The 27,996-nt window shown below is 63.1% G+C and overlaps 1 protein-coding gene across 5 annotated transcripts; it reads left to right on the top strand.

Moving 5' to 3' along the window:
• Positions 1-5: 5 nt before the first annotated feature.
• On the top strand, positions 6-27,992 carry MARK2 (microtubule affinity regulating kinase 2). Of its 5 annotated transcripts, none has more exons than XM_059718433.1 (19): positions 6-389; positions 18,198-18,377; positions 18,838-18,891; positions 19,020-19,068; positions 19,425-19,490; positions 19,882-19,952; positions 20,581-20,637; positions 20,803-21,039; positions 21,389-21,508; positions 21,992-22,091; positions 22,190-22,302; positions 22,509-22,638; positions 22,945-23,108; positions 23,298-23,395; positions 23,608-23,694; positions 24,234-24,482; positions 25,040-25,066; positions 25,714-25,758; positions 26,002-27,992. In XM_059718433.1, the coding sequence occupies exons 1-19, from the start codon at positions 333-335 to the stop codon at positions 26,375-26,377; spliced, it is 2,280 nt and encodes a 759-aa protein (XP_059574416.1). In that variant the 5' UTR covers positions 6-332; the 3' UTR covers positions 26,378-27,992. The 5 variants fall into 5 exon arrangements, with proteins under 5 accessions (XP_059574416.1, XP_059574418.1, XP_059574420.1 ...); XM_059718434.1 differs by lacking the exon at positions 6-389 and adding an exon at positions 15,385-15,557; XM_059718435.1 differs by lacking the exon at positions 25,040-25,066.
• Positions 27,993-27,996: the final 4 nt, after the last annotated feature.

The following is a 27,996-nucleotide window of genomic DNA, read 5'->3' as shown; positions in this document are numbered from 1 at the left end:
GGGCCGGCGGCGGCCGCCATGTTGGGAGCCGCCGCCGCTGCCGCTAGTGCCGGCGCCGCCGCCGCCATGGCCGCCTCGCCCGCCTGAGCGGCGCGAGCGGAACCGGAAGTTACCGGCGCCGGAACCGGAAGTTACCGGGGCCCGGCCGGAGCCCTCCCCCCACCCCCGGCTCCGGTGCGGCCTGCTCCCCACGCCTCGTCCCTGGGCTCGCGTGAGCGGCGCGGCCGGGCCCCCCCTCCCCCCATGCCCGGCGGCCGCCCCGGGGGGCCCCGCCCGCCCCCGCCGCCACCCCCGGCCTGAGCCCGCCCCGGCCCCGGCCCCGGGCCGCCGCCATGTCGAGCAGCGGCCGCAGCCCCCTGCCCACGGTCAGCGAGCGCGACGCCGAGCAGGTACCGGGGGCGCCGCGGGGGGGGCGGGCTGGGACCCGCCGGGCAAGAGCCGTCGCGCTGGACTGGGACATGCTGGCGCACCGGGACATACTGGGACGTCCTAGGCCGGGGGGGGCCTGGGACGTACTAGGATATACTGGGGGGGCAGAGCGCTGGTTGGGATATGCTGGGGTGCCCCTGTGGTGCTGGACTGGCAGGCACTGGGGTATACTGGGTTGGGGGAAGCCCAGCATTGGGCTGGGATGCACTGGGATATACTGGGCTGGGGGCTCCTAGTCTCTGTAGTGTTGGCCTGTGGGGACTGGGAGGGACTGGTGGGGGGTGGGGAGGACTGCTGCAGAGGCTGGGATATACTGGGGTGCTACAAGGAACTTGGGGCTCTGTACTGGGGGGGTCCTGTACCGATATACTGGGCAGGGGGGCTCCCCAGAGCCCTGTACTAGGGCTCCCAGGGCACCTGTGGACTGCACTGGGAGACTGGGGCGGGGGGGCTCCCAGTAGCTCTGCACTGTGGTTCCCCATGCACTTGTGGTGGGTATACTGGAAGAGACTGGGGGGAGGGGACTTCTAATAGTGCTGTACTGGGGAGGCTGGGAAGGACTGGGATATACTAGGGAGTTGCCGTGGAGGCGGAGATACAGTGGGGCCCGAGCTCCCAGGAGTGCTCTACTGGGGAGACTGGGACACACTGGGATATATCGAGGTGTGGAAGAACTTCCTGTAATACGGTATTGGGTAGACTGGGGTGTCCTGAGGCAGCAGAGGCCTTGTAGTGGTGGGGTTCCTGCTGTCACTGTGCTGGGGCAACTGGCATGGCGGGGGCTCCCAGTAGCACTGGACTGTGGAGGTTGGGACATACTGGGATGGGAGGGCTTATAGTGAAGAGACTGGGATGTACTGGGGCCAGGGGCTGCTGGTGACAGGTCCCCTTGCAGGCATCGCCACGTCCTGGCACTGGAGCTGGGCAGCTACACATGCTGTGGGCATGGGGGGGCATTGCCCCTGCTTATGCTGTGGGAATGGTCTGGTTCAAGGAGGGGGAAACCCCAGTCCACACGAGGTCCCTATGGACTGGAGTTGTGGACTGGGAAGGGGGAGTGTGTGGCTGGCAGGGGCTATGGGGCAGACTGCCCGTTGTGGAGGCACAACCTGTGGGGGCTGGGGTGTCCCGGGTTCCTGTGGTCTTGGCGTTCCTCCCTGCAAGTGCCCATCTGGGAGACTGCCCCACAGGCGCCCAGATATGGGAGGGGCCGGGGGGGGGGGCAGGTTCAGCACAGGAGGGCTGTGATGGGGTAGCCTTGGGCCCCTGGCAGGCACAGGCCCTGGTACCCCCAAGGCACTTGCTGCAGTTATGAGGGGTCATGACCCTGCCCCCAGGGTCCTTGGAGCCCCAGCATCCTCCTCCTACCCTGGGAGGGGCGGTATCTGGGTGCCTCAACCTCACCTACCCCCATCCTCATGGGTGGTGTGTGAAGGGGCCCTCAGCTTCCCTTATCCCCATGCCAGGCAGATGCCCTGGAAAGGGAGGAGGTAATTTGCAAGTAAAATGTGGCTCATAATTAGCAGACGCCAGGATGGGGGTGTGGGGGCTCAGAGCCCTGGCATCAGCCAGGCCTGAACGCCTCCCTCCTCAGCTGAGTTTGGAGGGGAAGCAAAGCGCTGGGCGTTACCGCCTACCAGGTGCCCCCTCCACCCCGGGGTTGAAAACAGGAAGTGATGCAATTGCGGCGCCCAGGCGTGGGGCCCGGATCCAGTGCCTCAAGCCACTCGGCTTTCTGCCTCCTGCCCCATCCAGTGCTATGCTTTCTGCCTTCTGCCGCATCCTTTGATCTGCTTTCTGCCCCCTGCCCCTGCTGCTCTGCTTTCTGCCCTCTGCCCTATCCATTGCTCTGCCTTCTGCCCCTTGCACCATCCATTGCTCTGCCTTCTGCTCCCTGCCTTGGAGCCCTGTCAGGAGTCTCTGGGCTGGGTGTCGTTCCCCCCACGCACACTTTAACCCCCTTCAAGCTCCGTTTGTGGTTGGCACGGGGAGGAGCCCCAGGCTTTTGGGGACTCCCTTCAGGTCCCACGTATGCGTGTATGTGGGCTTGGGCACCTGGGTTCTCTGTGTGTGGGTGAGAATGGATGTGTGCATGCATTTGTGCGTGCACATGTGTGGGTGTCCCGGATGCCTAGGTTCTGTGCATGTGGGGGTGGAGGGTGTCCCGGACACCTGGGCCCTGTGTGTGGGTGCACAGGTGTCCCGGATGTGCGGGTTCTTTGTGTGTGTATCTGTGTCCTGGATGCCTGGGTCTCTGTGTTTGTGCGTGCATGCACATGGCTGTTCTGGTGTCCTGAACACCTGTGTTCCATGTGTATGGATATCCCGGATGCCTGGGTTCTGTGTGCATGCGTGTCCCTGTGTGCATGTGTCGTTGTTGTGTCATCCCCCCCCCCCCCCCACCCAAATACCTGGGTTCTCTGTGTCCCTGGGTTTCCTGTGCGCTCTCCCCACAGCCTTGCCCACTGGGCACTGCCCCCCCTTCCCTCCTGCACAGAAGTAGGCTGCCGCGAGCTGTCAGACTGGTTGAGCCGGTTTCAGCCCCCAAAGGGCTGGTCGGGGCTCCCAGGTGCCCCAGGAACTTCCGGTCCCGGCCCCGACAGCAAACAATAGCCCAGCCCCAGCTCCACCAGGGAGGGCACAGCTCAGCACCCCAGGCACCCCCCAAACAAAGCCCCCACTCCCATCATACCCCAGAGCCTCTGCCCCTACCCTCTATAAGACAGGGCTGTGTGATGTGAGCAGGAAATTAGGCCCAGGTGTCTTCCTATCCCATCCCTCCCCCAAGGGACTTTACCCATTTCTGAGTGTAAGCAGGTTGATTTCTGTCCATGCCTCAGTTTCCCTAAGCTGCAGAGCAGAGACAGGAGGATTAGGACAGCCCCTGCACCCCTCTCCAGCTCCCAGATATTAGCTCAGTGAATCTCCTAGGGGCTTACAGTACTGGGGGGGCAGGGGGTCCTAAAGGGAGGCTGGGCAGACCGGCATCAAACTGGACTGGGGTGTGGTGGGGGTGGCGTGTCAGTGGATGCTTGCTCTGAGCCATCTCTGCAGGGTTTACACGCTCTGAACCTGAACGTAGGGTCCACTGGACCCCCGTGCGAATTCCTCCCACCCAGACAGATTCCAATGCCCAGCAGCGGCCAAGCCATGAAAAGAACCCAGGTGGCCGTAGCTTAGGCCTCCTTGCTTCGAGGCCCGACTTCGGTCACCCCCACACGCATGTAACTGTTCATGTCACACAGCTCTGCGGTGAGTTGATGTGTGTGTACCTCCTGGCAGGAGTGGAACATGGGAATGCCTTAGCCAATGAGAGTGGGCCTAGGCCTGGTGGGAACCCCAAGCCCTGCCCCCATGGCTAGGGGGAGCCGCTCCATGTACAGCACCTCTGTTCTCGCCTAAAACATGCCCTGGAATATGAGGTGTTCCCTGTTGTTCTTGGGGAGGTGGAATGAAGAGCAGAAGAGATTTCCAGAGTCTGAGCCAGGCGTCCAGGGAGCACACACATAGACGCACACACTTGGAGGACCTAGGTATCGGGGGGGCACGTGCAGTCACTTGGAGAACTCAGGCATCTGAGACACAGGGACACACTGATTCAAAGACCCCAGGCATCTGGGGCATGTACACGTTGAGAACCCAGGCCTCCAGGATTCACACCCCCCACACTTGAAGAACCCAGGCCTCCAGGATACACACCCCCCACACTTGGAGAACCCAGGCGTCCAGGATACACACCCCCCACACTTGGAGAACCCAGGCGTCCAGGATACACACCCCCACACTTGGAGAACCCAGGCGTCCAGGATACACACCCCCCACACTTGAAGAACCCAGGCGTCCAGGATACACACCCCCCACACTTGGAGAACCCAGGCGTCCAGGATACACACCCCCACACTTGAAGAACCCAGGCGTCCAGGAGATGCACACAAACACACATCCCCACTTGGAGAACCCAAGCATCTGACACACGCACATAACCCAGGCATCCCAGATGTGTGCATCTGACACACACACATAACCCAGGCATCCCAGATGTGTGCATATGCCCCGCACTCAGAACCTAGGGCTGGACAGGCGTGCACACACTTCCATTTGGAGACCCTAGATGTCCAGGGTGCGCAGACACCCACTTGCTGTCTGGGATGTGCATACATCCAGAGGCACACAACCCAGGCATCTGGGATTGTGAAATAGAGAAAGAGAAATGAGGAGCAGCTGCCAGACAGCCACATTACCTATGGAAAGTTGGCTTGACTAGTAGAACATCAAGACTATTGAAAAAGAGAGAGGGTCGTTAACACCTGCCTGGTGGGGTCTGAGCTGTGCGGACAGGCACTGGGGGGCTGTTCCCACGGGGAGAGCAGCATCCTGGCTCCATCTCTTGGGAACCACTGAAGGCCGTAGGTGCCCCCCAGGAACTCTGGGATTATGGGGGACTAGTCTCTTGGGCCAGAGCCCCCAAGCTGTCTGTGTAGGCACGCACCCCGCAAAATGAAGCCTCTAGACCAGGCAGAGATGTGGCTCCAGCCCTCCCTAGTCACTGTGGGGTGGAATGTACCCCACTTGGGGCAACTCTGGGGGGAGAGGGGGCAGCATAGGGCAGTGGCAGAGCTGGGCACCCCCACCCAAGGCTTCCCAGTCCTTGCCTGGTATCTTCACCCCTTTGGCATCCTCCATCTGGGGACTCAAAAGCCTTCCCTGTTCCCCACCCCCCGAGGTTTGTTTGCTCAGGCCTGTGCGATTAGCAGGTTAATCGGGCCCTGTGTTCAAGCCAGCCCCATGTTCAGCCCATTGGTGGGTCCATGAAATAGCGAACCAGCCACGAAAGCGTTCCGCGTGTAACCAGCCATGATGATGTCCTGTGGCAGAGCCAGATTCAGCACCTTCAGTTGCACGTGCCATGTTCCCAATCAAGGGCCCCCCACCAGCACCGACAGCCAGCTGATTGGCTCCAAAGGCCTCCTCCCCACCCCCAAGCCCTCAGAGCTGGCAGGGATTTGTTTGCTCAGGGCCGCACAAGGAGTCTCAACAGCCTCTTTGTTCCCTGTGGCCTCATCCCGCCTGGTACCGTCTGGAGAGGACAGGGGGCTCGAGAGTTGCTAGGGCGACGTCCAGCCCCAGAGTCCCCTTGTCCCATGGATCTCCTGCACAGGGCCTGCTTTAATTGGGACCTGCACCAGGCTGGACCTGGCCTCCCCAGCCCTCCTTGTCTCTCATGGGAAGGAGGAACCTCCGAAGTTCACATGAGTTTGGGGGAACTGGCCCATGGGTGCTGCATGTCAGTGGCATCCTAATTAGCTCAGGTCATTTAACAGGTGAGAACTGCAAGGAGCATCCCCTTAGAAATACTCTCACCTCTCTTGGTGACTCTAGAAAGCAGTTCCCGGCTCATTCTCGATCCCATATGGGGCTGTGTCTTCAGGAACTCGGTGGGGTTTTGGGAAGCAGATTTTTGTCACCAGTTGGGCTAAAAAGCGAGGATTTCAACCCATTTCTTTGCCCAATAAAACCAGCCTCAGGAGCCCTCTGTGCTGGGCACTGGCACAGAGCATGGGGGCTTCTGCTGTGTCCAGAGCAGGGGGGAAGGGTGAGACACCGTTTCCCGGTTCTCACACATTAGGCCCCACTGCCTCAGAGCTAGGGGAGAAGCCAGGCATCCAGCTCTAACATAACAGACCTCACTGCTCCCAGAGCCAGCAGTGAACCCAGGTGTTCAGGCTGTACAGGGCAGGGAAAGGGGAGTGGGAGCGTCACTGTTGGGGGTCATGGGATGGTTGCCTTGTTGGGGGAGTGGGGACAGCTCCCCCCTGGCCCTGCTGGGATGGAACCCAAGTGTCCGGGCTTCCGGGAATACACTGGCCCATTATCCCCCCGCTCCATCTGTGGCAGCTCCGGCGCTTCTCACAAGGGGCTATTGTGGCCCTAGGGCCCAGCTGGGCCGGGCACTGCAGGAGCTCTGTGTCCCCCTTGCCTGCAGCCCCTTCCCCAGCTGGGTACCCCTCTCCAACTGACTTGGTCAGGGCTTTGGAGGCTGAATCCCAAGCCAGAGACCTGCTTGGCGGGGTCTGGACATGGTGTTTCCCACCCCACTGCCTGGCAGTGGACTCCCAGCTACTGCCCCTGGCACTGTGAGGGCAAAGAGGGAATAGATGAGGCCACTGGTTCATGGAAGAGGCAGGTAACCCAGGTGTCCAGGCTCCCGGCTCCTATCTTTTCAGACTCTGCTCTCCTGAGAACCAGGAGGATCCCAGGAGTGGTGTGTGGGGAGTGGGCAGCCCAGGTGCCCGGGCCTACTAAATCCACTGCCCAAAATCCCAGGCGGGTGAGCGGGGAAGAAGGTGTCCGGGCTCCCAGCTTTCACCAAGCAGGGGTGTGGTGGGGGACAAGGAACCCAGGACCCCACTACCCGCAGGCATCCAAGCTTCCAGCTCTGAACCATCTGGGGAGCAGGGAACCCAAGTGTCCAGACCTCCAGGCCTCCTAGACCCCACTACCTCCAGATCCAGGGGGCAGGGGGTACCCAGGCATCCCGGGTCCCACCTCTCACCCTGCAAAGGTATGGGAGCTGGGGAACCCAGGTATTGGCCTATTAGACCCCAGTGCCTCTAGATCCAGGGGGTGGGGGAACCCAGGCGTCTGAGCTCTGTTTCCACCCCTGGACCCTGCTTTTTGGCCCATCTTCTGTCTCATCATGGAGGAGGCAGCGTGGGGGGAAGAGAAGCCCTGCCCTCAGGACTCCTGGGTTTGTTTCCTGTTGGGCCTGCAGGAGCCCATCCCAGGCTACCCTTCAAAGTCCTCCAGAGGCTGGTGCCCCCTTCCCAGAAAGCCAGGTCCCTGCTGTCATCACCTCACCCTGGCACCCACCCCCCACACCGCAGCACTCGAGATAACCCTTAGCCCGTGAGCACCGCATGACTCCTCCGCACTGCATGTGACGCGGGTATCTGGATTCCAGCACCTGCCTGGGCCCCGTCCCAACACGGCAAGAAAACACAAGTCCTGGCTCTGAGCTACCAGACCCCACTGCCCCCGGATCTGGGGGTGGGGAGCGGGGCAGGGCAGACCCACGTGTCTGGGCCAAATGCAGTGCATTGGGCCTGGCCCAGCAATTGGACACAGGGCGACAAAGCACAGAACAGGCTTCGTTAGCCCTCGTTAGGGTTTGATCGGTTGTCTGGGATCCTTGGTCCCCGGCCTGCTTCCCTGGCTTTGTCGAGTGGTGGGTGGAAGCCAGGCGTCCGGGTCTCTGGCTCTGACCCACCAAACCCCATCGCCCCCAGAACTGGGGGGGAGCCAGGCATCCGGGCGCCCAGCCCTAACCCAGTAGTTCCTGCTGCCTCCAGAACTATGGGGAACCCAGGCTTCCAGCTCCATCCCTCCAAGTTCACTTGGCCCTCTAGCACCGTCTCGTGCCTGACACCCCTGTCTCTTCTGGGGGTTGGACTAGACCTCCGGAGGTCCCTTCCCATCCAACCTCTCTATGATTCTGTGATTCTCTATGACCTGTGGAGGTCCTTTCAAGCCTTGCTCCTCTACGACTGTGATTCGTTATGGTCTCTGGAGGTCTGTTCCATCTCTGCTTCTCTGTGATTCTCTATGATCACTGGGCTCCCTTCCAGCCATACTTTTCTATGATCTCTGGAGTTCCCTTCCAGCCCCATTTCTCTGAGACTCAGTGATTCTCTATGATCTTGACCTCCGGGGGGTCCCTTCTAGCCCGACTTCCTTTTGACTCTGGTCTCTGGAGTACCTTTCCAGACCTGCTTCTCTGACTGTACTGTCTCTGGCTTGCACGATGATTTTACTTTCTGGGTAAGCAGCCAAGACAGCTCTGAACATATTTCCTGCATATAACACCCCCTGAAATTCCCAGTGGCTGGTTTTTGGGGGGGAGAGGGAAAGGCACACATCATATGTTTGAAAATATGGTATTTTTCCCCCTGCTTGCTGCTGCTTATGGTATTTTTCTGTCATCAAGAAAGGTATGACAGTAATGAGCTGGTGTTTTCCCTTGGCCAGGGGGGAGGCCTGGTTAGATCCAAAACCACCCATCACTGCCTTCTAAAGCCTTTTATTGGTGGAGGTGATTGTGAGACACCATCAGAGCCGACATCGGCCACTTTGCAGGAGTTCCTGGGGCTCCGTTGTTGCCTCTCACATCTGAGAGAGATGTCAGGCTTCTGCGTGCATGGTGGGAAAGGAGAGAGGTGTTGCAAGAGGATATGTCTCAGCTCCGGGCTGTAATCAGCAGGGCTTCCTTCTCTCTCGTGGGCTGGGGAGACAGCCATCCTGATGGTTTTCTCATCTACATTGATTTTCAGGGTGGGTAGAGACTTCTTGGCTTGTAGCTCAGAGCCGGCGCCTTCTGGAAATTTGGTATCAGGCCCTTAGGGGAGGGTGTATGTGGTTGACGGGAGTTGGTGAGGTCGGCTGGGACAGAGGGGTAACGGTGAAGCCAGGAACTCGGGAACCAGAGCCAGCCGGTAGGAGCCAAGGTCAAAGCCGTCCATTATCTGACCCTTGGACAGGCGCCCCTGACAAGGTCATGGTCAGGGTTGATCAAGGCTGGAGAATCCAAGGTAGCAGCACCTGACACCTGGAAAAGAAAAGTCCATCTCTGTCCTTTCTGTTCTCACCCTTCAGATCATGATCAAATCCCCCTCCTCGGTCTTCTCTTCTCCAGGCTCCGTCCGTCCCCCGTGCTCTTCCTGTTCTCCTCAGTTTTGTCTCCCTGATGGTCTTCACTCGCTGCTGGCCACAGCTAGCAAGAAATGTAGGGAAGCATGAGCAGAAACAGACCTCGCCTTCAGGGAAAAGGCTGGGAAATGCCATATTTCCTCACATGCAGCACGCCCTCTGGGAAAGGAATGATCTTTCCCCTCGGGATTCCCTGGGGAATCTCCAAGGGCCATCTCTAAGCGGGGAGGCAGCACTTGTGGAGATGGTGCCGGGTTGGGAAGTTTGGCAGCAGGGAAGTGATGGAAGGTCCATGTGGCTAGATCTAGTCCCTGACCCCTTCGTGCTGGGATTGGGCCCTGAGGGGTTGGCACCACCGCCCTTTGTGCTTGGATTGGGTCCCAGGAACCTGGTACTGCTCCTTCCCACCCCCAGTGTGCTCGGATTGGGTCTCACAGGCTGGCACCGTCCCCTCCAGCCTCCACCCCTTGCCTGGATTGGGTCCTAGGGACCTGGTACTGCCTATACTCCCACCTCTCTTACAACAGGACTGGGTCTTGGGAGGCTGCTGCTGCCCCCTCTCGCCTCCTGCATGCCACGATTGGGTCCTGGGGACCCAGCACTGCCTCTTTTGGGTACTAGGGGCCTAGCACTGTTCCCCCCCCCGCCCCTTCATGCCAGGTTAGGGTCCCAGGGGCCCAGCGCCATCCCTGCCCACCCAACATACTGGGATTGAGTGCTCCTGGTCTAAACTACCTGAGACTACTGAGATCTGGTCTCAGCTAGGGACAGTCAGGCAATTTCTTCATCACACAGGGGCAATTTGGGGTTTCCCAGACAAAGAAAATACTCCCTTCCCCTGATCCCTTCCTCTCCTGATTTTTTGATAGCTGGTGGCCCCTTGTCTCCCACACTTCCTACCCCATGTCATCCCCCCCCCTTGTATTTCAACTCACAAAGCAATGAAGATCTCACTGATCTTCTCTGGTAGCTGGCGCCATATGCTGAGCTGTGCCGTTGCCACAGCAGTTTCTTGGCACCAAAACTTCCTTTTTCACCTCCGAAATAATCCTTAAATATTAAAAAAAAAAAAAACCTGTTAAATATGTTGTTTTTCTCCCCCAAATCCAACCCTGTTCCCAGCTCAGGCATCTCATCAAAGCCCGGCCATATGCCAGCAGTAAAACCCAGCCCTTCACCAGGAAATATAAGCCCCTGGGGGGGTTCAGCTTGCATGTGGCTTTTTTCCCCAACCATTGACAACATGTTCCTGTGGCTGTCTAGAAGAAGGAATAATTCCCTTATTTGAGGGCATGTGGTGTGCTAAGAAATATGGGAATCCCGACAGATATAAATCCACTGAATGCTGGCATTTTGGGGAAGAAATGTCAAGGAGAAAGGTGTAGCTCTTATTTGAGGGCATGTAGTGTCCCAGGAAATATGGTAATTGTGATAGATCCAACCCCACTGAACATGGGTGTTTTGGGGAAGAAATTCCAAGAAGGAAAGGAATAATTCCTTTATTTAAGGCCATGCTATCTGCTAGGAAATATGGTAATCCCAACAGGTTTGATCTTAATGAATGCAGGAATTTGGGGGAAAGAGTTCCAAAGGGAGAGGAATAATTCCTTTATTTGAGGGTGTGCGGTGTGCCAGGAAATAAAATAATTCCACCAGATCTAATCCCAACAGATGCTGGCATTTTGGGGAATAATTAAGAAGTAATTTCTTTGTTTGAGGGTGTATGCTAGGAAATACGGTAATCCCAATAGGTCTAACCCCACTGAACGTGGAAAAAATTCTAAAGGGAAAGGAATAATTCCCTTATTTGATGGTTTGTGGTATGCTAGGAACTATAGTAATCCCAGCAGGTCCAGCCCTACTGACAGCTCACATTTTGGTGAAGAAATTCCAAGGGGAAAAAGATACATCCTTTATTTAAGGATGTATGGTATGCTGGGAAATAATCCAGAGAGGTGTAATCTTAATGAATGCTGGCATTTTGGGGGAATAATTAAAGAAATACTGCCTTTATTTAACAGCGTGTGGTGTGCCATGAAATACGGTAATCCCAATAACCAGGTTGTAATGTCTTCGGTGCAGATACTGTACTTCCCCCCATACCACGCATCACCAAATAAAGCCAGCCCTTTATTTTGGGAGGCTGAACAGAGGTCTGGTCGACAGTGCAGCATAGAGTCAGCCCGATGACACACCTACAAGCCCTGCCCACATCCCCTGCCAGGCTGTCCCCGCCAAGTGCCTTATCAGGGATTAGGGAAGAGATGACACAGCAGTGCCAGCCGGGACACCTGGGTTCTATTCCTGGCATTAGAAAGGGAAGGGGGGGGCATGAGCAGGTCAGAACAGACAGGCTGAGAGCCCAGACGCTTGGGTCCTCTCTTAGGTGTGAGAGCAGGATTGGGCACGTACCCAGGTGTCCAGGCTTCCCAGACCCCCGACCCATACCCTGTCCCAGTCCTCCAGCCCCCACTCCCATCCCAGAGCTGGAGGGGGGGGACCCAGGTGTCCGGGCTCCCAGGGTCTCTGCTCTAACCCCCCCCCCCCCCAGCCCCTCCCCGGGGGGTGAGACTCGGGTGTCCAGGCCCCAGCTCCCTTGCTCTAACCCTTCAGCCCCTCCCGGACAGATGGACCCAGGCGTGCGGTTCCTAGGGCCCCTCTTCTAACCCCGCAGCCTCTCCCCCACAGGTAGAGCCCAGGCTCTATCAAGTGGGCATGGGATCCAGGTGTCCTGGCTCCTGGAAATCTAATGTCCAGGAAGTGTGGCACTCGGGGGCAGGAACTTCATGGGGCCACCCATCCAGGACACACTGTGCCCTCAGGAGGACTGACTCGGTGTCCCACAAGCTTAGGCCTCAGACCCTTTCCAAGTAGCAAGGCAGTTAGTTCTTTACTGTAAGTCTTTTTTGTTATGACTTCTCGTTAAAGTGTGTGTACGTCACAAGCCTTATCAGGACACCACCGGCAGCTTCCTGCCTCGGGCCCAAGCCACAGCATCTCAGCCCCTAGCTGTGGCTGGGAGAGGACGAGCACGGGGCTCCACCCTCTTGGCTTCACGGCATGCACTGCATCCCCATGCTTCTATTCCAGGGAACAGAATAGCTTCCCCACTTAAAACATGGTGATCTTTATAAACGGGTCATAATTTACATTTAATGCTTATAATTAAAGGCTGTTCCCGTGGTATGAACCTTGTTGAGATATGCCAGACCGGGCAGCACTACTACCCCCTTAGCCTGCTCGGTGGCTGCTGCCTGGATATCATTTCCTGGACACCTGGATTCCACGTGTGTGTCCCTGGTCCTATGTGTGGGTCCCAGACACCTGGCTTCCTTATCCCGGACACCTGGGTTACATTTGTGCAGATCCCAGGTACCTGGGCTCCCCATCCCGGACACCTGGGTTCTGTATGTGCATCCCGGACTCCTGACTTCCCCATTTTGGACACATGGGTTCAGCGTGCACGGGGGGGTGCGGCTTCTCTAGACTTATCCAGCAGGGCCAGAAATCTGCTCCCGGTTCCCATGGCAACCACCATCAACAGCTGATTTGCTGAGCCAAAAATACTCCTTGTTGGGGGGTGTGGGGGCTTAGAGAGCCTCACAGAGGGGGGAAGGGGCACCCCCCAAATTTGGCCCATGGCCCAGCTGGGCTTGAATTCACACCCCGCTCCGCCCCAAGATCAGTTGTTTTTCTGCATGCGCTGTATTAGTAGCATTACGGTAACACCTGAGGGGGAGGGATAGCCTATGTATTCATGGCCCCTACCATAATGTTGCTAATATTGGAGGGGTGGATCTGGGGCTCACACGCCAGGCCCCCACCAGGCTCCCAACAGCCCCCAGGCCAAGCACGAGGCACAAGGATGCCTGGGTTCTACCCTGCGGGGAAGGGGGTGTCGCTTACAGTGGGGTGGGGCTGCATCACAGGGCACTTGGGGCACTAGCTTCTGCCAGGGAGGAGGAAAGCGTGTTGGTATTGTGCCCTTGGTGTGTCAGCATGCTAGTTGGCATGCCCTTAGCACATTGGTTATTGTACCCATCGCTTGTTGGCTAGTATGGCGTAGCGTGTCTGTGTTGGTGAGCATACTGGTTAGTGTGCCCGCAGTGCACTGGTTAGCATGTTGTTAGCATACCCATAGTATGCCGGTTTGTATGTTGGTCGGTGTGTTGCTAGTGTGCCCCTAGCTTGCCAGTTAGCATGATGTTAGCGTGTCATTTAGTTTGTTGGTTAGTGTGTTGTTAGCATGCATGCCCATAGCACGTCTGTTAGCGGGATGGTCATTGTGCCATTAGTGTGCCGGTTAGCATGCCCAGAGCGTCAGCATGTTGTTAGCGTGTCAGTAGCATACCGGTTGCCCTGCCAGTGCCAAGCCCATGGTGGGACAGATCATGGGCTGTCCTCACGTGGAGGGGCAGCCACGTGGCAGTGGCCTCAGGTCTCCCTGCGCCTGGCACTGCACATGGGGCCCTAGCATGGACCCGGTCTCCTGCTACAGAGGCCGGGAGCGGACATGATCTGGGGTATAAATAGCCTGTGCCACCCCCGCCTCTGCCACAAAGAGGGGGGTACGCGCACAGACACAGATTTGTGGCAAGGGGGCACAGGGGTTGGATCAGCACAGGCACATGTACGGGGGGCGCGGGGGCACAGGCACACACGCTGGTAAATATAGCGGGGCCGGGGGCGGCGCCAGCTGCCAGGAGCAAAACTGATGAGCGCCAAGCACCAGCCCCGCACCGCTTTGCAGCCGCCCCCTCAGCTGGAGCCTGAGAGAGAGTGTATGCACGTGCGTTTGGGGGGGGGGGGGGGGTGCTTGGGTTGTGTGTGCGCACATTTGTGTGTGTGTCCCGGATGCCTGGGTTTTGTGTATGTACATGCATGTGTGTAGGATGCCTGTGTTGGGGGAGGTGTCAGATGCCTGGGGGGCAGATGTGTGTATGTGAGCGAGCGCAAGCGCATGTGCACATGTGTGTATGTCCTAGATATCTGGGTTCTGTGTGTGTGTGTGTGTGTGTGTGTGTGTGTCTGCGTTGGTGGGATGCCTGGGTTGTGTGTGTGTGTGCACTTGTGTGGGATGCCTGGGTTCTGTGTGTGCATGTATCCCAGATGCCTAGGTTGTGTGCACACGTGCATGTGTGCATTGGATGCCTGGGTTGGCGGGAAGGGATGTCAGATGCCTGCGCTCTGTGTGTGTGTGCATGCACATGCTTGCACACGTGTGTGTCCTGGATGCCTGGGTTCTGCGTGTGTGTGTGTGTGGGATACCTGGGTTCTCTGTGTGTGTACATTGTCTGCTGGATGTCTGTGTTACGTGTGTGCACATGTATCCCAGACACCTGAGTTCTGTGTGTGTACGTACGAGTATGTCCCGGACATCTGTGTCATGGGAGCAGTTGCCCCCTCCTGGTGCCCCCAGCTCTGCTGCATCCCAGCGAGGGGCCCCACACATGTTACACTCAGCCCACAACACAGCACACCTCAGAGCCAGCCGCACCTCCGTGACACTGAGTCACCAGCAAACATGAACAGGCCAGAACCGGCATCACCTCTGTCGTAGTTGGCTCCAGCGCCCCCATAGTCAGCCGCATCCCAGCACTGGGCGAGGGGCCCATGTCCCCAGCCCGCACACCCCTCCCAAAGCCAGAGAGAACCCAGGGGTCCGGCCTCCCAGATCCCCTGCTCTCAGCCCCCAACCCCACTCCCCTCCCAGAGAACGCAGGTGTGCGGGCTCGCAGACGCCTCTGTTCTCTGGCCCCAGCCTGGGTTATATATAGTAGGGGACAACCCGGACACCTGGGTTCTCTCCAACTCCGGGAGGGGACCTGGGGCTGGGGTTAGGACAGGGAGAAGCTGGATGCCTGGGTTCCGTGGAAGGGGATTGGGGCTGCGGATGTCAGAACGGGGGACCGGGAGCCCGGACACCTGGATTCTCTCTCCCCAGATGGGGGGTCTGCTAGGTGAGAGCAGGAGGGGTCGTAACCCCGACACCTGGGTCCTCTGTGAAAGGATTGGTGGCTGGGGGGTGACAGCAGGCCTGAGACCCCGGATGCTTGAGTCCTCTAGGAGGGGACTGGGCATTTAGAGCAAGGGGATGCTGGGAGCCCGGATGCCTGGGTACCCTGGGAGAGGAGTCAGGACCAGTGGGTTTGAGCAGGGAGGGCCCGGGAGGCTGGGAACCCAGATGCCTGGGTTCCCCGGGCAGGCGCCGGCTCGCTCAGGTGTTGGGGGCGGGGCTGGGGGGGGGCCGCCTGCACTTTGCTCCCGGGCCCGACACTTCCGGCTCCGGTGCCCAAACCCGCCTGCCCCGGCGCTGCCGGCTCTGGCCCCCCTTCCGGCTCCTGCCCCCTCCCCCACCCCAGGACCTGTCTCCTGCTGTGATGAGCTCCAGGGGGCCTTCCCCGCGGCCCCCGCGGGTGGCTAGGGTGAGTGATCGACCACGAGGGTAGATCCCGGTGAATGGGGGAGGCAGGTTTGTCCCCAGGGAGCCTGAGGGCCCTGAACTACACTCCCCCCTGGCTCTAAAGGAGGGACCTGGGTGCTAACCCCCAGCCCGGACACCTGGGTTCTCTGGGAAAGGGGTGGGCCTGGAGGGTATGGGGGAGTTGGGAGTTCGCACACCTGGGTTCTTGGCAAGGGAGTGGGGCTGGGGGATATGAGAGGTGAGGGGGTGGGAGCCCGGATGCCTGGGTCTTTGGCAAGGGATTGAGGCTAGGGGGTGTTGAGAGGTGGGGGGTAGGAGTTTGTGGGCCTGGGTCCTTGGCAAAGGAGTGGGGCTGGGGGGTGTGAAAGGTGGTGGGGTGGGAGTTCGTGCGCCTGGGTCCTTGGCAAGGGAGTGGGGCTGGGGGGTGTGAGAGGTGGGGGGGTGTGAGAGGTGGGGGGGTGGGAGTTTACGCGCCTGGGTCCTTGGCAAGGGAGTGGGGCTAGGGGATATGAGAGGTGGGGGGGTGGGAGTTCACGCGCCTGAGTCCTTGGCAAGGGATTGAGGCTAGGGGGTGTTGAGAGGTGGGGGGTAGGAGTTTGCGGGCCTGGGTCCTTGGCAAAGGAGTGGGGCTGGGGGGTGTGAAAGGTGGTGGGGTAGGAGTTCGTGTGCCTGGGTCCTTGGCAAGGTAGTGGGGCTGGGGGGTGTGAGAGGTGGGGGGGTGGGAGTTCGTGTGCCTGGGTCCTTGGCAAGGTAGTGGGGCTGGGGGGTGTGAGAGGTAGGGGGGTGGGAGTTCACACACCTGGGTCCTTGGCAAGGGAGTGGGGCTGGGGGGTGTGAGAGGTGGGGGGGTGGGAGTTCGCGCGCCTGGGTCCTTGGCAAGGGAGTGGGGCTGGGGGGTGTGAGAGGTGGGGGGGTGGGAGTTCGTGCGCCTGGGTCCTTGGCAAGGGAGTGGGGCTGGGGGGTGTGAGAGGTGGGGGGGTGGGAGTTCGCGCGCCTGGGTCCTTGGCAAGGGAGTGGGGCTGGGGGGTGGGAGCCTGGGCGCTCAGACACCTGGGTTCTCCCCAGCACTGGGAGAGGAGTGGGGCGGGGGGGTGAGAGCAGGGGGCAGCTGGGAACCCGGATGCCTGGCTTCTCTGGGAAGGACACAAGGCATATGGGCAGAGGGACCCCTAAGGCCCCCTCCACGTGTGGCACCCTGTGGGGGGGCTGCCAGGCAGAGAGGCTCATGGGAAGGGCGGGGGTGGGCACCTCACCTGGCCTTACCCGGTGCTGGGTGGCTGTTACCCACAATGCACCAGGGTGGGCTTGGCACAGGTGAATGAGGAAGCGCCTGGCCACTTCCTCCTGGTCGGGAGGGTGGGGCTGGGGCTGGAGGGGCCAAGCAGGGTTGGGGAGCCCGGCTGCCCCGACTCTCTGGGAGAGGAGTGGGGCTGCGGGGTGAGCGCAGGGGGGTCTGGGCGCTGGGGCTGCAGAAGGGAAGCGACGGCCGGGGGGTTGGAGCAGGGGGGGCCGCGAGCCCGGATGCCTGGGTTCCCTCCTGCTGCGGGAGGGGCGGGGCTCCCAGTTTGGGCGTGGCACCTGAGTTTCCCCTTCTGCTTTCCTGAAACCAGGTGCGGTACGACCAGGTGATTCAGGCACCTGGGGGGGTGGGGGCTGGGAGACCGGATGCCTGGGTCCCTCCCAGCTCTGGGAGGGGGGTGGGGGCTGGAGGGCAAGTGCTGGGAGCCCGGACACCCAGCTTCTTCCCCCAGCACAGTGACTGCACCCCCCCCCACGAACATTAGCACTGCTTGTCCGTGCCTCAGTTTCCCCACCCAGCTGCTAGCCTCCTGGAGCAGAGCAGGGGTGGGGCTGTGTGTTGGGGGGCTCAGGCTGGCTGGTAGCCCATGGCACTGGGCTCCATGTCGCCCCCCTCCTGGGCTGTAACTAGGGGGCGTGATCCAGGGGGGGAGTGGGGGGTGTTGCCAGGTAATTGACTGGGCTTCTCATTGGTGGACCTGCCTGTTGCTGGCAGGGGACAGGGATTGTCAGCCCGGACGCCTGGGTTCTCTCCTTGCTGCGGGAGAGGAGTGGGGTCTGCAGGATGAAAGCTGGGAGCCCGGACGCCTGGGTTCCCTGGGAAGGGAGTGGGTCTGGGGAGGGGTGAGCCCGGACCTCCCCAGAGTGCAAGCCCACAAGGGAATGGGTCTGGGGGGTATGGCCTGGGAGTTCGGATACCTGGGTTCCCCAGCCCTGGGAGGGAAGTGGGGGCTGAGAGCAAGGGGCACTGGGAGCCTGGGCTCTCCAAGAAGGGAGTGGGTCTGGGGGCTGTGAGCAGGGGTCTAAAAGCCCAGATGCCTGGGTTCTTTCCAGCTGTGAGGAGGGATGGGGGCTGGCGGGTTGGGGTGGGGGTCCCGGGAGCCTGGATTTCTGTGTTCACTGGCAGAGGAGCAGGGCTGTGAGCCCGGACACCTGGGTCCTGTCCCCTTTCCGGACACCCTGCAGCCCGGGGCGGGGAGGGTCACTGACCCCTACAAATCACTCTGGGTGACAAATGAAGCACCGGTCTGTCCAGGCCCTCACTGCAGCTGGGAGAGGGGGGCTGTAGCCTGGGGGGGTTTTGGAGTCCCTGCCGTCCCCCTGACTGTCCCCCTCCCCCCAGGCAGTGCTGGGTCCCACGGAGACCAAGGGCAGCGGCAAGGCTGCCATGCTGCGGGGCCGGCCCGTGCCCCCCGCCCCCGATGACCAGCCCCACGTGGGCAACTATCGCCTGCTCAAGACCATTGGCAAGGGCAATTTCGCCAAGGTCAAGCTGGCCCGACACGTCCTCACCGGCAAGGAGGTAGGGGTGGGACCTTGTGGGGCCAGGACACTCTGGGGAGGGGGCTGAGGGGCAGGGGTGCCTCAATGGAGGGAAAAGTTAAAAGGGGTAGGGATGGAGCCAAGGGGCGGGGCCCTGGGGTGTGCTCAGGTTGGGTGGGGCCATGGGATGGGGGTGGAGCCTGAGCTGGTGGGGCAAGGCCATGGGTAGGGACAGGGCACCACAGGGTTGGGATCCAAGAGGCAGGGGTACTGCCTCCATGGGGGGAAAGGAGTGGGGCCACGGGGGTGGGGCAAAGACAGTATGGGAGCGGTGCCAGAGGGCTTGTGGCCAGGGGGTGGGGGGTGGGGCCAGCAGCCCCCACCCCTACCCAGAGGCACGCACACAGAGCCCAGGTGTCCAGGGCCCAGTCCCCCGCTGGCTGATCTGGGGGGGAGGGGTCACACACTTCTGCCCCCAGTGACCCCCCCCCCCCCCCCAGGTGGCCGTGAAGATCATTGACAAGACGCAGCTCAACTCCTCCAGCCTGCAGAAGGTGAGCTGGGAACTGCCCCAGAATGGGCCAGGACTGCCCCGGGGGGAGCTGGGACTTTCCCAGGGGTTGTGGGGGGTCTGGAAGTGGGGGGCCGTGCCCCCCCATCTGACCTCCCCCCTTCCTCCTAGCTCTTCCGGGAAGTGCGGATCATGAAGGTGCTGAACCACCCCAACATCGGTGAGTGCCGCCTGGGCCCCGGGGCTCCCTCCTGTGGTAGGAGGGGAGTGGGGTATAATGGTTCCTGGAAGGAGCCTGGACACCTGGGTTCCCCCAAGCCCTGGGAGGGGAGTGGGGCTGGGGGTGAGAGCAGGGTGGGGCTGGGAGCCCGGACACCTGGGTTCTCTCCAGCTCTGGGCACGGCATGGGGGCTGGCCGGTTGGGGCGGGGGGCACTGTGAACTCAGACACCTGGGTTCACTACACCCCAGCCACGGTGCCAGCTGCAGGGGTCAGGGGTCAAGTCCCCAGCCCACCCCTATGCATGGGGGAGGCGGGCCTAGGGGTGGGGCCAGCGCTGACCCACGGTGCTTGCAGTGAAGCTCTTCGAGGTGATCGAGACGGAGAAGACGCTCTACCTCGTCATGGAGTACGCCAGCGGGGGTGAGTGGGAGCAGGGCCAGAGTTGGGGGGGGGCAGGGGGGAGTGGGCTGGGGCCAGCAGGAGGGGGAGCAGGCACGGGGCTAGAGGGGGGGGACAGGGGCAGGGGAGAGTGGGGTCAGAGCCAGCAGGGGCAGGGTTGGGGGTGGGGCCAGCAGGAGAATGGGTGGAGCCAGAGGATGCAGAAAGTGGGGAGCCAGAGGAAGTTGGGGCTGGGGCCTGGGCTCGTGGAGGCGGGGCTGAGGGCACAGCTATTGTGGGGCTGAATCCTGTAGGGGTGCAGCTCAGGAGGGCAACAAGGAGTGGGGGGCGGGGCCAATGGCAGGGGCGGAGGGGGTGGGGCCTGCTGTAGGGGTGGGACCTATGGGGTTATGACCCTTCCCCCACTGCACAGGTGAGGTGTTCGACTACCTGGTAGCGCACGGACGCATGAAGGAGAAAGAGGCGAGGGCCAAGTTCCGCCAGGTAGGGGCTGTGGGTCGGGAGTGAGGGGCACCGGCAGGGCTGGGGGGGCAGGGGCTGTGGGTCGGGAGTGAGGGGCACCGGCAGGGCTGGGGGGGCAGGGGCTGTGGGTCGGGAGTGAGGGGCACCGGCAGGGCTGGGGGGGCAGGGGCTGTGGGTTGGGAGTGAGGGGCACCGGCAGGGCTGGGGGGGCAGGGGCTGTGGGTCGGGAGTGAGGGGCACCGGCAGGGCTGGGGGGGCAGGGGCTGTGGGTCGGGAGTGAGGGGCACCGGCAGGGCTGGGGGGGCGGGGGCTGTGGGTCGGGAGTGAGGGGCACCGGCAGGGCTGGGGGGGCAGGGGCTGTGGGTCGGGAGTGAGGGGCACCGGCAGGGCTGGGGGGGCAGGGGGCTGTGGGTCGGGAGTGAGGGGCACCGGCAGGGCTGGGGGGACAGGGGGCTGTGGGTCAGGTGTGAGGGTGCTGGCTGTGCCGGGGGGCTGGGGCTGGGTTCTGTTCCCACAGCCTGAGCCAAGGACCTGGGGGGTGTCATGTCCTGTGGGCCCCCAATGGGGGGGTGCCCCGAGGCCTGGGGGTGCAGCTGGGGGTGTTGATGTGGGGTCGTGGGCAGCCCCTGACAGCACCATGGCCCTGCAGATCGTGTCAGCCGTGCAGTACTGCCACCAGAAATTCATTGTGCACCGGGACCTCAAGGTGAGACCCTCCTCCCCCCACAGTGCCCCTCACTCCTGACCCAACCCCCTGCCCCCCTTCTCCCAGTGCCCCTCACACCTGACCTGCAGCCCCTACCACCCAGCCCCTAGTGCCCCTCATCCCTGCCCTGCAGCCCCCACCCCCTGACGGGTGCCCCCCCTGCAGGCCGAGAACCTGCTGCTGGATGCCGACATGAACATCAAGATCGCCGACTTCGGGTTCAGCAACGAGTTCACGCTGGGCTCCAAACTGGACACGTTCTGCGGGAGCCCCCCCTACGCTGCACCCGAGCTCTTCCAGGGCAAGAAGTACGACGGCCCCGAGGTCGACGTCTGGAGCCTCGGCGTCATCCTCTACACCCTCGTCTCGGGCTCCCTGCCCTTCGACGGCCAGAACCTCAAGGTGTCCGGGTGCTGGGGTTCCCCGGGGGGAAGGAGCTTAGAGCTGGGATCCCGGATGCCAGGGGTCTCAGGGACAGGAGAGGGGATCAGAGCGGGGAGCCCGGATGCCTGGTTTGTCTGCGAGGGGCGGGGGTTGTAACTCAAAGCAAGGACGCTGGGTTCTCTGGAAGTGCAGGGCAGTCAGAGCTGGGAGCCTGGACACCGGGGTTCTCCACAGCTTCCAGGGGAGGGAGGGACTGGCGGGTTAGAGCAGTGGATCCTGGACGCCTGGGTTCTCTGGGCTGAGGCGGGGATTAGAACTGGGATCCCGGATGCCTGGAGCCTCCAGTGCTGACCACCCTGACCCCCAGGAGCTGCGGGAGCGGGTGCTACGGGGCAAGTACCGCATCCCCTTCTATATGTCAACCGACTGCGAGAACCTGCTCAAGAAGTTCCTCATCCTCAACCCCAGCAAGCGCGGGACTCTGGAGGTGAGCCCTGGCCCTGCCCATGCAGCCCCCCACACCCTCCCAGGGATCTTGGTCTGCAGCACCCTTGAAGGGAGCCCTGCCCCTGGCTCCACCCCAAAAGCCTAGCCCCGCCCCCACAGCCCCACAAGTGCAGTCCCTTTAGATGACCCCGCCCCCTGGCCTGGCCCCACCCCCATCCCCAGGAAGCCTGGTCCCTCCAGGTGAGCCCTGCTCACACAACCTGGCCCCGCCCCCAGCCCCACCCACACAGCCCCAGCAAGATCACTGTGCAGCTAAGTCCCGCCCCCACATCTTGGCCACGCCCCCAGCCAGACACCCCTGTGAGGTGGGGCTGTGGGGGGCAGGATCAGTTTGGGCCCGGACTCCTGGGCTCCATGCCAGGGATCTGGAGCTGCCAGCACCCTTGTCCCTCACTGGGGACCCCCAGGCCAGCCTGGGGTCAGGTGCTGGGCTGACCCCCCCCCCCCCTCCCCGTCCCCCCAGCAAATCATGAAGGACCGCTGGATGAACGTGGGACACGAGGACGACGAGCTCAAGCCCTATGTGGAGCCCGTGCCCGACTACAAGGACCCCCGGCGGACAGGTACTCCCCCACCCTGGAGGCCTGGATTCTTTCCCTGCTCGGGGAGGGGGGCTGCGAGCCCAGGCCTCTGGTTCTCTCCTCACCGCCATGTCCCACAGAGCTGATGGTTTCCATGGGCTACACGCGGGAGGAGATCCAGGACTCTCTGGTCGGGCAGAAGTACAATGAGGTGATGGCCACCTACCTGCTTCTGGGCTACAAGACCTCCGAGGTGGGTGCCCTGCACTCTTGACCACAGCTCCCTGCCCCCCCTCCAGTGCCCCTCCTGACCACAGCCCCAGGACCCCTCATTCCTGACTGCGGCCCCTGCCCCCCCCCCCCGTGCCCTTCACTCTCAACCACAGCCCCTGGTGCCCCTCACTCCCAACGCAGCCCCCTGTCCCCTGGTGCCCCTTACTCCCGACCCCCCTCTTGCAGCTGGACACAGACGCGCTGGCGCTGAAGCCGCGGGCGCCCCCCGATGTGGCCAACAGCAGCGTCCCCTCCCCTGCCCACAAGGTGCAGCGCAGTGTCTCTGCCAACCCCAAGCGCCGCGTCAGTGACCAGGGTGAGCCGGACACCTGGGTTCTTGCGGGCACGGGGAGGGCAGCTTGGAGCCCAGACACCTGGGTTCCCTGCAGGGCGGGGGGGAGAGCTTGGAGTCTGGCTTCTCCCCTGGCCTGAAGCCTGGGGGTGAGAGCAGTGGGGACACTGGGTTCCTTCCAGGCCTGGGCGGGGAGTGGGGCTGGGGTGAGAGCTGGACACCTGGGTTCTTTCCCTGCTCTGGGAGAAGGGGGGAGCTGGGTTCCCTCCAGTTTGGGGGTGTTGGGGGTGCCCCCCCCCCACTCACTGCCCCTTTGCCCCCCACTCCCAGCCGGCCTGTCCATCCCCACGTCAACGTCGTACTCCAAGAAGACAGGGGCCAACGCGGAGCTGCGGCGCGACGGGGACGAGCGCCGCGCCGGCAGCACCGCCCGCGTGCCCCCCAGCCCCCTGCCCGGCTCCGAGCGCCCCCGTGCCACGCCTGCCCCCTCCACGGTATGGCCCTGTTGGGGGAAGCTGGGGGGGGTCCCTACTGCAGGGACGGGGGAGCCAGATGCCTGGGTTCCCCCCCAACGGAAGGGAGGGATGTTGGCGGGGTTGGAGTGGGAGAGGATCTGGGAGCCCGGATGCCTGGGTTCCCTCCCCACCCTCTGTGCCTCAGTTTCCCCACCGTGTCCCCCACAGAATAGCGTCCTGTCCACCAGCACCAACCGCAGCCGCAACTCGCCCTTGCTGGACCGGGCCAGCCTGGGCCCACCCGGCATCCAGAACGGCAAGGACAGGTACTTCCCCCTGCCCAGATACCTGGGTTCTTCCCTGCCCTGGATGCCTGGATTCTCCCCTTCCCACCTCAGACACCTGCGTCCCCCCCACCTGCCCACATGTGGCCTTATGCTGTGTATCCCCCCTGACCCGGCTGTGCGTTGGGCTGTGTCCGTGGGGGGGGGACGGGACCAGATCCAGCCCCCCTGACCCGCCCACTCTTCTCTGCTAGCCTCACCCCAGCCCCCCGGCGCCCCCGGCCGCAGCAGGACACCCTGGCGCCCCCAGCCCCCGCGCCCCCCGGCCAGGCCCGGCCCAGGCAAGTGCCAGCCCTGGCCTCCCCGTGCCCCCCCAGGCAGGGCCCATTAACCCCCAATGTCCCCATTAACCCCCATCCTCATCCCCCAGAGCCCCAGGCAGGGAGGTGGCAGGCTCCAGTGCCCCCAGTAACACCCAGTGCCTCCCTCCCTGCTGGGAGAAAACAGGGCTCCCCAGCCCCACCCCACCCCCACCCAGCTCCCAGCATGCCTCCTGCCCCACCCAGCTCCCAGCATGCACCTTGCCCTCTGCCCCACCCCCACTGCAGGGTTGGGGGGGCCTGATCCTGGCCCCAGCTGGAAGGGGAGAGGGGCTGTGGGTAGCACCAGTCCCAGGTCCCTGCTGGCAGGAGGGGGGTGGACACAAGGGGCCCCAGCCTGGTGGAGGGGAGGTGGGGGGCAAGGGGGTGCCTATCTCAGGCCTGAGACCAGGGGCAGGGCCGGGAGGGATGGGGGTGGCCCCAGCTGTGGGAGGCGGGGGCTCTGCTGCCCGGGCCAGGCATGCCAGGTCTGACACACCACCCCCCACCGTTACCCCCAGCGTGGTCCCGCAGCGGGCGCCAGCAGCCTCACCCTCGGCCCACAACCTGAGCGGGGGCCTGGCCGAGCGGCCCAGCTTCCCCCGTGGCGTGGCCAGCCGCTCCACCTTCCACGCCGGGCAGCTGCGGCCCCCCCGTGACCCCCCCGGCGGCCCCCCCTCTCCCGCGGGTGCCAGCCAGGGCCCTGGGCCTCCCCAGCGCGGACCTCACCCCAGCCTCTTCAGCAAGTTCACCTCCAAGTTTGTGCGCAGGTGAGTGGGGGGAGCAGTGGGGGGGCTGCAGGTCGGGAGTGAGGGGCACGGGCAGGGCTGGGGGGGCATGGGGCTGCAGGTCGGGAGTGAGGGGCACCAGCGGGAGGGAGGCTGCAGAGGGGGCGGGGAGCCCGGACACCTGGGTTTCCTCCCAGATTTGCATTGTGGGCTCCTCTAGGGGGGACCATTGGGGTTGGAAGGGGGGTTCTAGGGGTTCCCCGCCCTGGCAGCAGCCCCCCCCACCCTCCTCTGTTCCCCCCTCCTCCTCCTCCTCCCCCCCCCTCCCTGCCCCTAGGCATGACCCCCCCCAGCCAGCTGCGCCCCGAGGCAGGAGCCGGAGAGGGGAGAGTTAGAGCAGGGAGCTGGGCTCCCCCCCAGAGCCGCAGGGTTAGATTAGGGATGGAGGTCTGGGTTGTCTCCAGCTCCGCCAGGGGTCTGCGAGGTTAGAGTAGGGGGTGCTGGGAGCCCGGACGCCCAGGTTCCCCGTGGGGGAGGAGGGTCAGTCCTGGCACGGCTGCTCCAACCCAGCCCCTTCTCTTCTGTTTGTGTCTTTGTAGAAATCTGTCTTTCAGGTTTGCCAGAAGGTAGGAGAGAGTGGGCCCCCCCCCCCGCCTTCCCCAGCCCGGCCGGTGCCCCTCACTCCCGACCCGCAGCCCCCCATAATGCCCCTCGCTCCCAACCCACAGCTCTTCCCCCCCAACCCTGGCATTGCCCAGGGGCTGCGGGTCCAGAGCGAGGGGCACCAGCCGAGCTAGCCCCCCTCTGTTGCCCCCCCCAGCTACTGTTGTCCCAGGGATGTGGAGGGTGGGGCTGGGGCAGGAGGAGGCACCAGGTGCTGCATGGTCCCTGCATGGCGTGGGGGGCGGGGGCTGTGTCTGTGTCCTGTAGCGCTGTCTGTTCCCCTGTGCTCCTCCCCCTGCTGTCTCCCCTCCTCCCCCCCCAACACTCGGGCAATGGCAGCACCGGGCCCCTGCCAGGGCGTGGGGGGGCAGGGAGGCTGCAGGGCTCAGCGGGGGTGCCCGCACACCTGGGTTTTCTGGGCAGGGAGTGGGGGCTGGAGGCTGAGAGGCGGGCGGGAGCCTGGATGCCTGGATTCTGCCATGTTCATGCAGGGCCTTCCGGGGTCGGGCACTCAGAGCTGGGGTCCAGGCACCTGGGTCCAGCTCTCTGCTCTGCCAGAGCTGTGCCCCCTGGCTGTCCTAACATTGCCCCCTCCCCTCTGTCTTTTGAGGAACCTGCATGAGCCCGAGAGCAAAGACCGAGTGGAGACACTCAGGTGAGGATGGAGACCCCAGACACCTGGGTCCCCTGCCCCCCCGGACACCTGGGTTTCTGCCACCCCCCCCCAGACACCTGGATCCCTCCCAATGCCTGGATTCCCCCTGCCCAACACCTGGCTTTCCACCCAGCAGTACCCCCCCCCTTCCCACCTGCACACTCAGTGTCCCAGGCCAGGGCTGGGCAGCAGGTAGGAGCTGGGTGCTGCAGGTGCCCCCCTAACCCCTCTCCTCCCAACCAGGCCGCCAGTGCTGGGCAGGGACAAGGAGCGGGGGGCCGTGCCAGGAGTGGGCCCTGGGCCCGGGGAGGAGCCCAAGCCGCGCTCGCTGCGCTTCACGTGGAGCATGAAGACAACGAGCGCGCTGGAGCCAGGCGAGATGCTGCGCGAGATCCGCAAGGTGCTGGACGCCAACGGCTGCGCCTGCGAGGCCCCTGAGCGCTACGTGCTGCTGTGCGCCCACGGCGCGCCCGGGCAGCCCGCCTTCGCCCAGTGGGAGATGGAGGTGTGCAAGCTGCCGCGCCTCTCGCTCAACGGCGTCCGCTTCAAGCGCATTGCTGGCACCTCCATGGCCTTCAAGAACATCGCCTCCAAGGTGGCCAACGAGCTCAAGCTTTAATGGGGGGCGGGGGGGGCCGGGGCCGCGGAGCCCCCCCCGACTGCGCAGCCTGGCAGGGGGCAGGGGCTGGCGGGGACCCCCGCCTCGGCACCGCTCCCCCATGTGGACCCCTGGCCCGGCGGGCATGGACCCACCTGCTCTGGGCCTGACCCAGACCTCCTGGCATGGACCCCCATCGGCCCTGGACTGCTCGGGCCGAGCACGGGAGAGGGGCCTGGCGCGGCCCCCTGGACTGCCCTGGGCCTGGCGCAGCCCCCCAGCCTGGGCAAGCAGACCCCCCCCCCCACGTGGGGGAGGGGGACTCCCCCAGGTGTGGGGACGAGAGGTTGGACCCTGAGGGGGACGGGGGGGCTCCTGGAACCACCCCCCAGACTGACCAATCATTTAGGGACGGGGGAGGGGCTTGGAGTGGGGGCAGCCCCCTCCTCCCTCTCCTCCCCAGTGATGCCATGGTACTGCCCCCCCCTCCTCCCCCCCCTCGGCTGGGTGAAAGCTGCTCTTACCAAAAAGGGGGGGCAGCACCCCCTTCCCAGAATGCCTTGCAGCCGGCACCCCGTTCCCACAATGCCTTGCAGCCGCCCTCACTGCGGCCTTCTTGCCCTGCCCAAGGGGCCAGGCCTGAGCTGGGAGGGGGTGCCGGGCCTGGGCATTAATGGGGGGCAGGGGTCCCCGTCACTCCCCAGCTGTAGCAGGTGGGTGCGGACCCCCCTCAGGCACAGCCCCCCCCCCCACCCCCTCCCCACAGGGCCGGCGCTGGGGGCAGTTTGCTGCTGTCGGGGCCCCGAGCTGGGGCCCTGGTTTGATCTGCTGTAGCCCCCAGGGCTGGGGGTGGGGGCGGGGCTGACCAAGGGCTGGGGGTGCCCCACCCCCACACCACAGAATGTTTTTAACTTGCACCGCAGCTTGGACCCCCCCACTCTGGCAATGGACCCTCCCACCCCTCCCGCAATGGGCTGTCCCGTCCAGGCCCCCCTCCACCCTGGGCAACAGACCCTTCCCCCACCCTCGTGCAGATGGACTCTTCCATCCTGGCCCCCCCACCCTCCCATAGACCCCGATGCCCCTTACAAGCTAGTGCCCCCCAGCCCCTCCAGGGATCGCTGCCCCCAGCTCTGGGAGGGGCTGGGAGCCCCGGCCACCTGGGCTCTCCCCGCACTGCTCCAGGAGGGGGCTCGGGGTACCTGGGAGCCCGGACGCCTGCATCCTCCCCAGCTCTGGGGGGGGGGGGGGAGCCCAACCCCTGGCTTCTCCTGCCCTCTTTTCTCCCCTGTGGCCGGAGGGGGGCGCAGGGCAGATGCTGTCACCCCAGTGCCTCCCCCCATCCAGGGCCCTGCCCCCCCAGAGCCAGGCGCCCCCCAGACACACAGGGTCCCCCCACCCCTGTACATAACCCGACCCCCCCCTCCCCCGCCCCCCGGGTCTGTGAGTGGTTTCATTTTTTTTTCTGTTGTTTCAGGGGGTTTTTTCTGATCAGAAAATGCCTTTTTTTTTTAATGCCCCAAGGCCGGTGCCACCCCCACCCAGGGCGGGGGCACCGAGCAGACGGGGTGCGCCTGAGGCGCTCATTCGATGTAGTTTTTTTTTCCAAGTTCTAGATTAAAACTTTCCAGAAAGAGCCG

The sequence above is a fragment of the Alligator mississippiensis genome, chromosome 15 (assembly GCF_030867095.1).
Source record: "Alligator mississippiensis isolate rAllMis1 chromosome 15, rAllMis1, whole genome shotgun sequence".
NCBI lineage: Eukaryota > Metazoa > Chordata > Crocodylia > Alligatoridae > Alligator > Alligator mississippiensis.
Note: the sequence above shows the minus strand (reverse complement) of the source record. Positions and strands in the feature narration are given on the sequence as shown.